This window comes from Myotis davidii, unplaced genomic scaffold (assembly GCF_000327345.1).
Source record: "Myotis davidii unplaced genomic scaffold, ASM32734v1 scaffold2171, whole genome shotgun sequence".
In the NCBI taxonomy this organism is placed as follows: domain Eukaryota; kingdom Metazoa; phylum Chordata; class Mammalia; order Chiroptera; family Vespertilionidae; genus Myotis; species Myotis davidii.
In genome coordinates this window covers 1953-18806 of record NW_006282261.1, presented here as the reverse complement: position 1 = coordinate 18806, position 16854 = coordinate 1953, and the positions used below count along the sequence as shown (strand labels likewise).

The following is a 16854-nucleotide window of genomic DNA, read 5'->3' as shown; positions in this document are numbered from 1 at the left end:
GTGGGGGTCCCCACTGGGGTGCCTGGCCAGTCTGAGTGAGGGGCTGAGGGCTGTTTTCAGGCTGGCGGGTGATGGAATCTCCCAACCGCTCCTTTTTTTCTTTTTCTTTTTTTAAATTCTGGGCCCGCTTTAGCTCTGAGGCTCCAGCTCTTAGGCCTCCGCTGCTGAAAGAAGGTATCTGGTTTGTTTCGGTTCAAAACAATGTATAACTCCATCTCTGACTCCAGCTCTGAGATCCCAGCTCGCTGAAAGCTGATTTCTGGGGTTTCTTTTAGTTTCTATATTTGTTAAAATGTTTCAAACTGCAGGCTCAGAGGCCTGCAAGGCAGGCGGGGAATGTTGGTTTCCTCTGTCACTGAAGCAAGCAAGCCTCATGTTAGTTTCAAGCTGCCTGGCTGCCGGCTGCCATCTTGGCTGGCAGTTAATTTGCATATCTCCCTGATTAGCCAATGGGAAGGGTAGCAGTCGTATGCCAATTACCATCTTTCTCTTTTATTAGATAGGATAATAAAAGGTCAATATGCAAATCAACCGAATGGCAGAAAGACCGGTCACTATAATGCACACTGACCACCAGGGAGCAGATGCTCAGCACAGGAGCTGCCTCCTGGTGGTTAGTGCACTCCCACAGAGGGAGCACCTCTCAGCCAGAAACCCCAAGCCAGGCTTATGGCTGGTGGGTGCAGGGGCGGTGGCAGGAACCTCTCTCGCCTCCACAGCAGCTCTAAGGATGTCTGACTGCCAGCTTAGGCCTAAGCTGTCAGTCGGACATGCCCTGCGGGCTCCCAGACTGCGAGATGGCACAGGCCAGGCTGAGGGACACCCCCTCTGAGTGCAGGAATTTCATGCACCAGGCCTCTAGTACTTAATAAGAGCAGTGACACTGGCAATTCGTAATCAAAGAGAAGCCACAAAGTGAATGTATGTATAGGAAAAACCTAGTGTAAATAGTGTTTGGTAATATCTGCAGTTTCAGGCATCCACTTGGGGTCTTGGAACATATGCCCTGTGAATAAGGGGGGACTACTGTATCATCTATGAAGAACCAGTTGTCAACAATATTTAATTAAGAAGAATAAAAATTAACACACAGCACAGCGTTTCTTCAACGATAAAAACATTCTATACCTGCACTGTAGCCACAATAGCTACTAACTACATTTGGTGATTGGATACTTGAAATATGGTTAGTGTGACTGAAGAATTGAATTTTACATTTTATTAATTTTAATAGCTACATGTTGCTAGTGGCTAACCTAATGGATAGTGCACAGTAAGAATGTATTTTAAAAGAGTAATAATTGGCTCATTACATTAGAGCAAACATTAAAACAATAAGAAAGCTTAAATAATTGTAGAACACAATTAAATGAACACAGTACCTTTATATTCATCAGGATGTTTCTCATACTCCATACAAAATGTAAGAAACTTCATTAGCATTCGCTTTTCTACCATAGTAAGTTGTTTACTATTAAAGACATCTGCTCTCGAACAAGGAACCTGAAACACATGATTTTTTAAGTTAAGAAACTGCTTCCTAGTGATAAACAAGTATTCCAAAAAACTTTTTTTTCCCATTTAAGTATAACAAGATTATTTCCATTCTAGCCAGGCTGTGTCACATTACCTTCCATCAGTTCTAATAAGATCTCTGTGGACTCCAGAGCTAATTAACTTGTGAGCTCTCACAATTTATTAAGTTACTCCTTATGTCATTAAAAGGCCAATGGTGGTTGTATAGTTGACTCTCCTCCCCCCTCTTCCCCCGCCCAGTGGTAGGAGGAAATAGGAAAAGTAGGTGAGTGCGATGATGAAGGAATAGCAGTGGTCGGCAAACTGCGGCCCCTTGAGTGTGGCTCTTCCACAAAATACCACGTGTGGGCGCGCACATACAGTGCGACTGAAACTTCGTGGCCACTCTCAAGGGGCCAAAGAGCCGCATGTGGCTCAAGAGCCACAGTTTGCCGACCACTGGAATAGCCCAATAGATGGAAAGGAAACCAGAAATAGTAACAGACCCAAGAATGCTGGGGTTTTCCTCTGGGCTGATGATCAGAGAAAGAAGAAAATGGTCTATGCATAAGTGCAAACTGGCCTTCAGAGAGAGAAGAGTTCCCAGGAATCCCCACTTAAGAAACTCCCAAGGACCTCTAACTACCTCTCCCCTTGTAGGATTTTGACATTGCTGAGTAATTTGACTCCATGATTCCTGATGCAGAGTGCCTAAAGATCATGAATGAGTGAGATCCTGAATTCACTTCAGATAGGTGACTTTCTGGTCAAGGTGAATGATCAGCACATCCTAGCTTATAATCTGTGGAGTTCCTAATAGCAAATTCCACCCCATCTGCTCATCAGTGGACAGGCTAGACAAGGTGTCCTGGGAGCAAGTAAAGAATGAGATGGTGGGAGAGAAGGGCCTCACACCTGAGGTGGCTGGCCACACTGGGGACTTCATCCAGCAGCATGGTGCGGTATCTCTGGTGGAACAGCTGCTCCAGGATCCTAAACCGTCCAAAAACAAGCAGGCCTTGGAAGGCCTGGGGGACCTAAAGCTGCTGTTGAGTACTTGACCCTGCTTGGCACTGCTGACAAGATCTCCTTCGACCTGACCCTTGTTTGGGGGCTGGACTACTATACTGGGGTGATCCATGAGGCAGTGCTGCTACAAACCCCAGCCCAGGCAGGGGAAGAGACCCTCGGTATGTGCAGTGTGGCTGCTGGAGGGCGCTATGATGGTCTAATGGGCATGTCTGACCTCAAATGGCACAAGTTGCTATGTGTTGGGCTCAGCATTGGAGTGGATCTTCTCTACCGTGAAGCAGAGGCTACAGGCATTGGAGAAGAAGGTACGGACCAAAGAGACACAGGTGCTTGTCGCATCTATACAGAAGAGCTACTATAGGGGAGACTGAAGCTTGTCTCAGAGCTGTGGGATGCAGGGAACAAAATGGATGTCTGAAGAGAAGACCTTGTGAACAAGCCAGCCCCTCTGCATGTGCTGAATTGAGAAATCTATCAGAGGAAAGTGGACAGGCACTATTTAAGGCTAAGACAAAACTCACAAAACTCTGAATATGTACTTCAATAGCTTTGCACACTTCCAGTGGGAAACCTGAAGAGTAGTCAAAACAGAGACTTTTTTTAAAAATATATTTTCATTGATTTCAGAGAGGAAGGGAGAGGGAGAGAGAGATAGAAATATCAAGGATGAGAGAGAATCATGGATCGGTTGTCTCCTGCACACCCCCTCACTGGGGATCGAGCCAACAACCCAGGCATGTGCCCTTGACTAGAATCAAACCCAGGACCCTTCAGTCCACAGGCTGACACTCTATCTACTGAGCCAAACCGGGTAGGGTGTGACTTTTTATTTTTATTATGATTATTTTATTGGTAATTATGCTGTGCCATTTTCCATAGGATGCCCTGGGGGCTCAGTCCAGTCTGGCTCCTGGGCTACAAGGACTGAGATGGTCTCCTCTGTAGGGTGCTATCCTAGGTGGAGGGACTGCTCCCACAACCAGTCACCAAAGGTGCAATAAAATATTTCAACCACTGCAGGGGCGGGGGGGTAGGAGGCAGGGGAGGCCAATGGCATGTCACCCCTAACTGGGAACAAAAGGCATCTCAAATCTGGCAATGTTGCCCAAAATTAACACTTTCTCAACCAAGATCAAGTTACAGAAGATCTCGTGGAAAAAAATTAAACAAATTTTAATTGAGCAATTTGTTAATATTTACATTTGTAAATCATCATCCAGGACTGAGATTTTCTGCTTTACTAGGAAAATAATCATACTTTGCTCATCCTTCCAAAACAAACCATAATAAATTAAGCTCATATCCAGTTACAATACTTGATCAGCACAGTACCTGTTCCACTCTTCCTTCTCGAAATGCAAGAATCCTGGTAATATTTTTGAACTCTGCATAGTGACTGACATTAGATTTGATTAGAAGATCAATAAGCAATCCTCGAGAATATAGCAGCTGTACAAAGAAAATATTTTAGAGGATGAAATGAAAGGTAAAAGTGGAAAAATTGATAACCACCAAATAAAGATATAATTTTATTATATTTTAAATTACTTGTTAAAAGCATTATACATATTAATGTTTTAATACGTAACATATTACAGGCTCACAATTGATTAGTTGAAATTCAAAATTCAAAAAACTCTGGAATCCTAAGGTTTTCATAACTGGTTTAGCAACAAAACTTGACCCAAATGGATATAAGGCTCTTTTTTCTACCTTTCTCTCATTTAATGTGAATATTCATACATCTGACGGCAGAAATATTAATATGTTCAACTAAAGACTGCCTCCTCAGACCCTGCTAAGAATGTTACATCATATATAGCATATCAGTATCTATACAGTATTACTTTCTAAAATACATATTTTTATTGAATTATTGAGGTGACATCTATAATAATAAAAGTGTAATATGCTAATTAGACTGGACGAAGCCGGGGCTGCAAGGGAAGCCCGGGTCCTGGGTGCCTGCCAGTGGCCGGACGGAAGCCCAGGTCCCTGGTGCCTGCCAGTGATGGGAGGGAAGCCCGGGCCCTGGGTGCCAGAGGGAAGCCCAGGTCCCGGATGCCAGAGGGAAGCCAGTGCCAGCAGCCAGAGGAAGGAAGGCCAACTCTTGCATGAATTTTGTGCATCGGGCGTCTAGTTGGTTAATGAAAACATATAGGTTTGAAGTGTAAAATTCTGTAATACATCATCTGTATATTGTATTGTGTGTTCACCACCCAAAGTCAAGTCTCCTTCTATCACCATTTATTCTTCCTTTACCCTCTTCTATCTCTCTCCGGCCCGCTTTCCCTCTGATAATCAGCATACTGTTATTTGTGTCTATTAGGTTTTGTTTTGTTTCTGTTTAATCTAAAGTACATATTTTTAAATCTGAATAACAGAAGATAACAGGCCCCAAGGGTTTTGGATAAGGAACTGAAGCCCTATAAGGCCAGGTAATTATTAAGAAGAAACTAGATCACTGGACTTCCTCACCAATGAAAAAATAAAAATACTGATTATGCATTTCCACCAAAAGAGAAAAATTATAAGATCCCTCTTTAATCCCAACAGTCTAGATTTATCTAAGATATGTCTTTCTCAAAAAGTAAGGATGATGGTCATTGCCAGCATTCATGTGAAGGATTGATTTCATCTTTCAACGTCTCTCATAATCAATATCAGAGAACCAAAAACAATTTCAATAGTATTAACTAGTAGGCTTTTTAAAAAATATATTTTTATTGATTTCAGAGAAGAAGGGAGAAGGAGAGATAAAAACATCAATGATGAGAGAGAATCATTGATTGGCTGCCTCCTTCCTGCACGCCCCACACTGGGAATCTAGCTCGTAACTCGGGCACATGCCCTGACTGTGAATCGAACCGTGACCTCCTGGTTCATAAGTCAACACTCAACCCCTGAACTACACCAGGTGGGCTTAACTAGCATGTTTTAAATTTAACCATATGGTTAAATGCAACAGATTTTGCTATTTTCTATACTGAGATACAGTTAAGTGAGTATAACTAAATAAATATTAAAAATTTAAATGTTACATCTATAATAAGGAAGGGAAATAAAATTTTAAAAATTAGCTTTACTTCAAACAAAAAGGGAATTTCAAAATCAATCTAAACCATTAGTCTGAGTAGCCAAGAGGCCAGTAAAGAATTTGTTAATCAATCATTATTTAGGTGAATTTTTATAAACTATTCATTATATTAGTCAAGCACTGGGCAGAACAAACAAAACTGGCATTTGTCTTTTTGAAACAAATCCAATTCCACTGACTAAATTATGGCATGTTACTTCATTACTTTTAGCCTAATATACTACACAACTGATATAAGCCCATGTTTTAGATACTATATTGCCAAGTCTTAATTCTATAATTGTAGTAAAAAGGATGCATCAAATAACTCATTTGTTTAAAAATACCTGAGATTCAATGATCCTTCAGTAGTCATAATAATTTCACAAACATTAATATATCTAACAAAATGTATGTACACCTAATGAGATCTAATAAAGCTTAAGATTTAATACCAGCTTTGAAAATAATGCCTTTAAGATGTCACTCAAAGGACATCTTATGTCAGAGGAATGGCGGCATGAAAGAGCCCTTTGTCTTCTCCCCTTTAAATTTCAACAACTTAACCAACGATAATTGAACAAAGACATCTCTGCTCAACACAGATGCATGCCTGAGGTACCTGCACATTGAAACATATAAAGGTGGGTAAAGGGGAAGACGAGAAGGGAAAAAAGTGCAGATATTCTCCAGCTGCAGCCTTGCAGCCGGGAGCTCGTAGCTTGGCCAGCTGGGATAGTGGAGGAAGCTGGCAGTAGCAGGAACAGAGGCAGGGGGCATGAGTAGCCTACCAGGGTGAGCAGCAAGGAAGCAAACAGTGTCTGAACCAGCAGACCCCTGAGAGACTAAGCAGCGAGGAAGCGAAAAGTGTCTGAATCAGCAGGCTCCTGACAGAGCACAGGGTTCTGCCTTGTGACTCTCCACCACTAGGCTGGCAGTCATGTTTCAGGCAAAGAAATGGAACCACAGAGCCCTGTCACCGCATGGAATCCCCAAACTCAGCCTTTGCCTTTGGAGTTGAATTAGGAGTATATTATCTGTAAACCAAGAGCTATTGCAATAGAACTGCTGTATTCTGCTGTGGTTGACCCCCAATCGGAGTGCTTGGGGCAGGACTCATGGAGGTCAGGGGTCACCATTATGGTGAGAGCAAGCTAAAATCAACCCTCAAGCAGCACAGCTGTACTATCTTAGGGAAGCTGCAGAAGTTCATGACTGGGAGATCACAGAGGTAAAAAATCTGGCAACTCAGCACCATCTACTAGAAAAAGTAGAAAGACCTCTTTAGAGATAAATGTGTAGGCAAAGGAGGACAGCAAATGCCATGAATAACCACAGTAACGAGATGACCAGAAAGAAAATGAAAAATATCCAGAAAGTAAGCTGGAACAGATAGAAATATGTGATATAAATGACAGAGATTTCAAGATTGCAGTTCTGAAAATACTAGATGAGATATGAGAAACTATTGACAGGAAATTCAATGCACTCAGAAAACAAATCAATGAACAAAGTAAGTACTATACTAAAAAGATTGAAACTTTAAAAAAGAACCAAACAGAAACCCTAGAAATGAAGCATGCAATTAAGAAGATTAAGAATGAACTAGTAAGCATAGAAAACAGAGCCAACCAGATGAAGGAAAGAATTAGTGGTGTCAAATATAGGAATATAGAAATGATGCAGAGGGGAGAAGAGAGAGACCTGAGCATAAAGAAAACTGAAAGAGCTTTATGACAACTATCTAACTCCATCAGAAAAAGCAATATTAAAATTATAGGCATTCCAGAAGAGGAGAGGGGGCATGGAATGGAGAGTCTATTAAAACAAATAGTTGATGAGAAATTTCCAAACTTATGGAAAGAACTAAATCCACAAATCCAAGAAGCAAACAGAACACCTAGTTACCTCAATCCAAAGAGGCCCTCTCCAAGGCACTGGGTATTAAAGCTGTCAAAAATGAATGACAAAAAATAAAAATAAAAAATAAAAATCTCAAAGCAGCCAGGGAAAAGAAGGAAGGGATCTACAAAGGAAAACACATCAGAAGTTCATCTGATTTCTCAGCAGAAATTCTACAAGCCAGAAGAGAGTAGAACCAAATATTCAAATGTCGGAGATAAATTACCAGTCACGAATAATATATCCATCAAAATTATACTTTAAATAAATATGAAGGAGAAATAAAGATATTCCCACACATACAGAAACTGATGGATTTTATCACCAGAAAACTTCCATTGCAGGAAATACTTAAGGGAGTAATTCTACCTGAAGCAAAGAACATAAAGTCATAACAGTAAGAGTAAGATCACCAAAAACTTGAAGCATAAAGAGGGATAATTTGTGACAACAAAAACATAAAAGGTGAACTAACAAAAAAGAATGGAGATCAGATGTACTAAAAAGAAAAAAAAGCTAGGGTATATATGCAAGTTTATTTTTTATAAACCTAAAGGTAACCACACACAAATATTGACAAAACAGGACACATAGTTTAAAAAAAAGAGGAAACAGCGGAAAGAAGTATGCAATACCATCAAACAAAAACAACAAACAGATCACAAAGGAAAAGGACCAATGGAGACAGAGAGCTACCAGAAAAAATAAATAAATAAAATGGCTATAGGAAATCCTCATACATCAATAATTACCCTAAATGAAAATGGTCTGAATGCCCCAATAAAGAGGCAGAGAGTAGCAGAGTGGCTCAAAAAACAAAACCCAACCATATGTTGCCTACAAAAGACACATCTGAGCTGCAAAGACAAAGGAAGATTCAAAGTAAAGGGTGGACAATGATTCTCCAAACAAATAACATCCGCAGAAAAGCAAGTGCAGCCATACTTATATCTGACAAAATAGATTTCAAGATAAGAAGAGACAAAGATGGACACTTTTATAATGCTAAAAAGAATACTACATCAACATAACACTTTTTAAAAATCATTTTATTGTTTATACCACAGTCACATGCAAATTGGCAAAACTGTTCCATGACAGAGAGAGCAGAGACCTGTCATGCAAGGTAAATTAAGGGAAGGCTTTCCTAGAGCTGGAGAAGTACCACAGAAACACAGGATGGCTGCAGCTCCCTCCGATAATAGCGCCAGGGGGTGTGAGTGGGTAGGAATGGAGGACGCTTGTACAGTAGCTGGCCTTCTTGTACTGGCCTGAGACCACTGCTGGTTCCTAAGGCGTTTTACAACCAGTGAAATTAGACCAAAAAATAAACAGCCACACGAACCAAACCTACACACTGAACTAAAATGGTGTCATGTCAGAACTTCTGAAAGAACCAGAGCAGGCAAGATTATTCATACAGAAGATCCTCATCCTTCTCTTCAGCCAGAAGATTGGCAGGCTCCGGTCACCTCTCCAGCTACCCTCTGTTTCTCCAAGTCCCTCCTTCTCAGTTTTTTCTTTGAGAATCTTTTTCTTCTCCTGTATTTTCTTTAACCTATAGAACTCTTCTCGCTCTCTCTCATCCAGCTCTGCGATGATATAAGCAAGGGTATGTTCAATCCTGGGAATGATGACATGCTCGATGGCATCTACCCGCCTGATGGTTATCTTAATAGCTTCATCCAAAGTAACAAAGGAAGTCTGCAGCGAGGCAAGTTCCACCAGTAGCTCCACTGCTTTGGCATAGTTCCTCTTTAATTTAGCCAGTTGTTCCCCACCTCTGGCTAAACCAGTCAGTTTGTAACTGTCAGTTCCTTCATGGTAATGTTCAAATACTGGCAAGGTAACACCTGCTACCTTATCTTTCTTTGCTCAAATTTTCACTTGGGCTTTATTCACATTTTTGATAACTGTGGTGCTGAAGTCCCCTGCTGTGAACTTGGCCTCAGCAAGTGAAAAGGCAGCTTCTCTCATCACTTTAGTTGTCAACATTTTAGTCTCTATGATTTTCTTTAGGATCTGTTGAAATCGAAGAGTTAGGGCATCAGATTTTTTCTTCAGGAGGTTTCGACCTGTCTGTGCTCCTTTTAATCGAGCCTTCGTGATGGTCTGTGCCATTCGCAAGGGAAAGATTTCAATTTGGTCTTTGCCCGACATTCTGACGATGACTGTTCAGTTTCAGTTCCCGGCAGGGCAGTCATGGTTGCCACAGACCCAGTCACAGCGTCTTCTTCTATCAGTCAGCTGGTTGTGTCACTTGATCCCCTCGCGTTGCTAGGAGGCCTCTGGGATTCTCATTCTTCCCAACATAACACTTAATATTTATGCACCCAGCTAGAGAGCACCAAAATATATAAAACAACTACTCACAGAATCAAAGTGAGAAACAGATGAAAACACAATCATAGTTGGGGACCTTAATACTCCATTGATAGCTCTAGACAGGCCAAGCTCTAGACAGACCAACCAAACAGAAAATCAATAAGAAATATCGGCCTTAAAGTAAACACTGCACCAAATGGACATAATTGACATGTAGAGAACCATTTATCCCACAATATCAGATTATACATTTTTTTCCCAGTGCACATGGAACATTCTCAAGGATAGACCATATGTGGGGTCACAAAATTAACATCAACAAATTCAGGAACATTGACGTGATATCAAGCATAGTCTCCAACTATGATTGCTTGAAATTAGAAATCAACTGCAGAAAGGAAGTAAAGAAACCCACAAATACATGGAAATTAAACAACATATTACTAAAAAATGACTGGGTCAAAGAAGAAATAAAAGATGAGATAACAGGATATGGAGAGACAAATGAGAATGACAATACAACAGATCAAAACTTCTAGGATGCAGTGAAAGCAGTACTAAGAGGGAAGTTTATATCATTAGAGGCCTACCACAAGGAACAAGAGAAATCCCAAGTAAACAACCTAACATTACATCTTAAAGAACTAGAGAACCCAAAGTCAGCAGAAGAAAGGAAATAATAAAAATAAAAGCAGAACTGAATGAAATAGAGAACAAAAAGACTATACAAAAAAATTAATAAAACAAAGAGCTGGTTCTTTGAAAAAGTTCAAATTGATAATCCCCTGGCTAGATTCACTAAGGAATAAAAGTAAAAGACCCTTATAAACAAAATCAGAAATGATAGAGAAGTCACCACAGACATCACAGAAATAAAAAGGATCATAGTAGAACATTATAAAAGACTATACCACCAAATCAAATAACCTAGAATAAATGGATAAGTTCCTAGGATTATATAACCTTCCTAGTCTAAAACATGAGTAACTGGAAAATCTACATAGACTGATCAGTCGTGAGGAAATTGAAACACCCACCAAAAATCTCCCAAAAAAGAAAAGTCCAGGAACAGATGGCTTCACCAGTGAATTCTACCAAACATTCAAAAAAGATTTAAAACTTATCCTTCTTAAACTGTTCCAAAAAATTGAAGAAAAGGAAATTATTTCCTAACACATTCTATGAGGCCAATATAACCCTGATACCAAAACCTAGGAAAGATAACACAAAGAAAGAAAATTAGAGACCAATATATCTGATGAATACAGATGTAAAAATCCTAAACAAAATACTAGCAAATTGATACCACAGTACATCCAAAAAATAATAGATCACGATCAAGCAGGGTTCATTCCAGGGGCACAAGGATGGTTCAATGTAAGCAAATCATTCAACATAATACACCATATTAACAAAAGAAAAATCGTATGATCCTATTAATAGATGCAGAAAAAGCATTTGGTAAGATACAACATCCATTTATGATTCAAACACTCAATAACATAGGACTAGAAGGAAAAGTACCTCAACATAATAAAGGCCATCTATGATAAACCCTCAGCTAATATCACACTCAAGGATGAAAAACTGAAAGCTTTTTCTCTACAATCTAGAACAAGACAAGGATATCCACTCTCACCACTCTTATTAGGCATAGTGGTTTAAATCCTAATCAGAGCAATAAGGCAAGAGAAAGAAATAAAAGGCACCCAAATAGGGAAGAAAGAAATCAAACTGTCACTTTTTGTGGAAGACATGCTTCTGCATACAGAAAACCCTAAACACTCCACCAAAAAAACTATTAGGAACAATAAACAAATACAGTCAAGTTGCAGGATAGAAAACGAATGTGCAAAAAATCCACCACCTTCCTGTATTCTAACAACAAAACTTCAGAAAAAGAAATGAAAAGAACAATTCATTTTGCAATTGCAACCAAAAGAATAAAATAACTAGAAATAAACGTAACAAAGAACATGAAAGACCTATCTACTGAAAATTACAAAGCATTATTAAAAGAGATTAAAAAAGCACAACAAGAACCTGGCTACAGAACCTGGCGACCGAACCTGGCTGGATAACCTAAACTGAACCTGGCTGGAGAACCTAGCGAGAGAACATGGCTACAGAACCTGGCTGGAGAACGTGGCTGGAGAACCTAGCAAAAGAACATGGACACAGAACTTGGCTGGAGATTGTGGCTAGAGATCCTGGCAAGGCTGCTGATCAACTGAACGCTGCACTTAGTTAAGAGGTTTTATTCCCTCCCTAACTTCAGGGGAAAATCCCTACCTGGGGAAACAACCTTTCTCGGAGAGGTGACCTTGGTTAAAACACAGCGCAAAGAAGGTGAGCAAACATATTAAGAACAGTATGCCATATATGCCAGGTCCCTTGAAACAGCAAGGATGGACCGGCTCCTGGCAAGTGTCCTGCGATAGGACTGGATATAAAAGTTGTGGTACATATACATAATGCAATACAACTCAGCCATAAGAAAGGATGAAATAGCACCATTTGCAACAACCTGCCCCTTGAGAACATTATGCACCTTGAGAACATTATTCTAACTGAAGTAAATCCCATATAATAAAAGGCTAATATGCAAATAGATCGAACAGCAGAACAACCGAACCGGTCGCTATGACGTGTACTGACCACCAGGGGGCATGCACAGAACATAGCAGGTGTCTGCTTCGACAGGATGGTGGAGCAGGTGAGCGGTGCATCAGACCAAGGTGGGGCGGGGCGCTGGTAGCTATCATTGGAGTGGCCCTATGGTGGTTACTGAAAATTCTTTGCTCCCGCGCACCATGGTCCTGCCTGGTGCTCGCACCTGCTACTGGCGCTGGCCCTACCCGCACCTGCTTCCATTGCCTGGTGCTGGCCCTGATCGCTCCTCAGGGCTTCTCCACCTCCCCTGCTCCTGAGAGGCGATCAGTGCAGCAGCTGCTGCTCACACCCACTGATGGCACTGGCCCCGCTTGCACCCACTGCTGGCGCCAGCCCCAATTGCTCCACACCATCAGTGGATGCAAGCAGGGGCGGTGCCATCAGTGTGTGGGAGCAGCAGGGGCGGGAGCAGGGCTACTGGCAGACAGGGGACAGGGGCCACAGTGGGAGGGGCCAAGGCGCACCCCTGTGCCCACTGCAGCCTTGTGGCCCACAGTTCTTTACAAGCTTCATGAATTCATGCACTGGGCCCCTAGTCAGTCATAAAAAGCTAAGAACCATATGACTTCACTCATATGTGGGATCTAAAACTTAAACTCATGAACACAAGCAGTATGGTGGTTGCCAAAGGGAAGGGGGAAGAGGGGTAGGAGTCCTAATATATGGTGACAGAAGAAGATTTGACTTTGGGTAGTGAGCACATGGTATAATATACAGATCGTGTAACATAGAAAACCACACTGAAACCTCTATGTTCACGTTGACCAATGTCACCCCAATAAATTTAATTTTAAAAAAAGATAAAGATATCACTCAAGAATTAAAATACATTTAAATTAAAACTATTCAAAACTTCTGTCTGAAGCTTAGATATAATGAATGTTACCATATTTAAATTTAAGCCTTTTTTTCACCACTAATGCTCTACCACAGCAATGTCACAGTGGTGAGAGGCTAACGTATATTTCATTATGATTAAAATAATGGGCACTAGATTTAACAATTAATGATTTTTGCTTCCCATAGACTGCTGCTTCCATAAGGGTACAGACATTCTTACAAATGAGTTTTAATTATAAGAACTTCATCTTTGTTTATCTTGTTTATTAGCCTAAGCAGTATAATACTATGGAGTATTTTATTTAACTAAACTACCCTGAGCTATAAGATCACTTTTTAATAGGCTGCATACATGGATGTGTTTTGTAAACTGTAAAGCACTACATGAGATAGAATGTATGTACAAATGTCAAGTAGTTTGGAGATATCAAACTGAACTTAGTAAAAAGTAGGGCTTCTGAAAGTATTTGTCAATCATTCCAATCTTAGATGTAATAACTGCAACTTTAGAATAGATAAAATTTCCAATAAGTAACTGAATGCCCCCAATATCATGGAATACAATGCTTCCCAACAAGTGGGTACTCAGTAAATGTTCTCTAAATGACTAACATTAAAAATGATAATGTCTCTTGTATTGCTATGGTTATACATTCTTTAGCTAGTCTTGTTTTGGTAGAATGAATACAGTAAATTATTATTGGCTATTTAAATGTATGAACCCATGACAACTATGCAGAACAAAATACAATTGCCTTGACCCCTCTCAATATGTTTGTTTTTAATTTTTCCTAAGAGAACCATTATTATGAACCATTCAAACTCACAAAAATACCCAGAAATCTTCAGAGTCTCCTGAAATGTCTCGGCATCTAATAAACTATCACTCTCTCCATTATAACCATCCTTCACTTTCTTATACAAGTAAACAGCTTCCTAATTCCAAAAATGCAAAAGCAATGTCTTGTACCATTTTCCTTTGCAAGATTTGTACTGTATTTCAGTTACCCTAAGGGTTATAGAGACTTTTATGAACTAGCCTTGATTCTTAACCATTATTTATTTCATTGTTTACTTAAGTAAGGCATTCCAAATTCCAAGTAACTAATTCAAAATGAAAAATTTCAGAACAAAACATATTCATTACTTGACATCCAGTTGTTTTTTGTTTTTGTTTTTTTTTTTTAGTTTTTTAAAGCTAGTTGCTACTCATGAGAATAGGGGGTCTATTAGTGAGCTATGATCAAACTTCCACCCACAAATCAATAGCATAGGTAACATGGAGAATAAAATAGTGCAGAATTATGAAGTAGAAGCAAGGTAGTAGCTAATTCAGACCAGGACAGAATCTGACACAGAGAGCTATGTGATAGAAAGAAACAATGGATAGTAAAAAGATACTCATATTTTAAGGCATCAAGTTCAGAGAGAGTAGCAGTATGAGGATATGAGATTGTATCAGTAAAATGTGAGGAGTGTGCAATTCGTCCCTCTCATTACTCTATAACTTTGAACTTTATGAAAGCACATTAAATTGAAAAGTCTAGTTTTGCGGGTAGATTGATATTATTCACTACCCTCCCCTACTTCTACTTCTACTTCTTTTATTTTCTTTATTTTCCTCTTTTTGTTAAATTTATTGGGGTGACATTGGTTAATATTATCATATTGGTTTCAGGTTTAGTTTTCTATGTTACAAGATCTATGTATTGTCTACGTCTTCTCGATTTCTTATTGCTTGCCCTCAACTTATGGGACTTGATCTCTTTAATTTTCACTTGGTCTTTAAATTTTCATTTAGCCCTATAGCTTAACTCTTTAAGGTATTATCCTTTATCTTATTGGTTTTATATTCTTTTGCACAGAATTAGCCTTGTTTTCTATAAACACAATGCAACCCTGTACCCTCCTAAGACTAAGACACTGACATAACATTAGAGTTAAGGATGGAAACAACCAAAGACAATAGCATTCTTTCCAGCCTCCCTGACCCCACTTCTATTAAATTATACTCTGAAGCTCTCACATCTGAACAAATGATTTTCAAAAATGCATTGGTTTTTTAAGAATGTTCATTACTACATAGATGTTAAAACAATTACTATATATATGGGCTAAAAAAAAGTTCACTTAATAGACTGACTATAATAACATCAATCTGAATTATGATCATTAGACTTTTTCTCTCGATATAATTCAAATCCATGCAGTAGGAGAATATTAGGGTAGACTTGTGCTCTAGTACAAAAGTATTCTTGCAATATAATACTGAGCATTTTTAATGATTTTAACCTATATGTAAAGATACTTAATGGAATTAAAAACCCTCTGACTATTACATCTTTAGAAAACAAATGTTCTACACTTCACAGAAAAACAAAAACAAACAAAAAAAACTACAAAAATTGTGTTCATGGGCCAAAATACTATTTTCAATCAACTGAAAATTAGTATTGTTCTATGACAAGATGGGCAAAATTGGTACTTACCTTTGATACCAAATCAATATTAAATTTCCTGCCTTCTTTAACAATTTGTGAGTAAGTAATCCTATTTTTCTTTGGTTGTTTTGCGATGTCTTCTACTATAGGCACATTTTCACTTGTTCCCTCTTCTGAAGTTGACAGCATACAAGTTTTATCACGACCGTTTTCTTTCACCCTGGTCACTTCAACATCATTTACTTCTAGGGCACTCCCTGGAGTTTTTTCTGTGAGCACTTCACCGCTCACAGTGCTTAATGACTCATCTTCTGTAGGCAGGCAGGCAGAATTTGCAGCTTCTGTGGAGTTCGCAGATGTCATTGGAGAGTGATTTTTCTGCAGTGCACCAGCCTCTTCGACACCTTCATGCATATCCTGACTAATGAGAAATTATAATAACAATCAATACCACAAATTGTACTTGGTTGCATTTTTATATTGTAATTTGTAATGACAATTTTTACTTCTTTACCCCATTGAATCTTATCAAGTTCACTGTATGTTTTGCCTTCTGTGACCCACACATTAAACATTCATCTGCTCAGGTTTCAATACAATGTGAAACATAATTAAGATTTGTGACTCAGTGGTTGAGCATAGACCTATGAACCAGGAGGTCACAGTTCAATTCCTGGTCAGGGCACATGCCCGGATTGCTGGCTCAATTCCCAATAGGGGTGGATAGGAGGCAGCTGATCAATGATAGTCTCTCATCATTGATGTTTCTACCTCTCTTTCCGTCTCCCTTCCTCTCTGAAGTCAATAACAATATATTTAAAAGGAAGATTTGAAAATCACAAATATTTCAGGGTTTAGCAGACTGTGTCACAGTACATTTTTGAGATTTTGCCTTTTTAAAAATTTCCTTTTTATTAAATTTATTGGGGTGACACTGGTTAATACAATTATATAGGTTTCAGGTATACAATATAATGCATCATCTGTACACTATATTGTGTATTTACCACCCAAGTCAAGTCCCCGTCCATCACCATTTATCCTCCTGAT

General features: G+C 39.3%; 1 protein-coding gene and 2 pseudogenes across 1 annotated transcript in view; 1 reads left to right on the top strand and 2 right to left on the bottom strand.

The window, feature by feature from the left end:
* CHM (choroideremia (Rab escort protein 1)) overlaps window positions 1-16233 on the bottom strand; it is a 133484-nt gene extending 117251 nt beyond the window's left edge. The window contains exons 1-3 of the mRNA XM_006752799.2: window positions 15853-16233; window positions 3880-3996; window positions 1383-1503 (exon numbers count right to left, since the gene is read on the bottom strand). Coding sequence (XP_006752862.1) covers window positions 1383-1503; window positions 3880-3996; window positions 15853-16218 — 604 coding nt within the window. The 5' untranslated portion in view covers window positions 16219-16233. The remainder of the gene's footprint in view (window positions 1-1382; window positions 1504-3879; window positions 3997-15852) is intronic.
* On the top strand, window positions 1992-2965 carry LOC102767240 (annotated as a pseudogene).
* On the bottom strand, window positions 8830-9694 carry LOC102766677 (annotated as a pseudogene).
* Window positions 16234-16854: the final 621 nt, after the last annotated feature.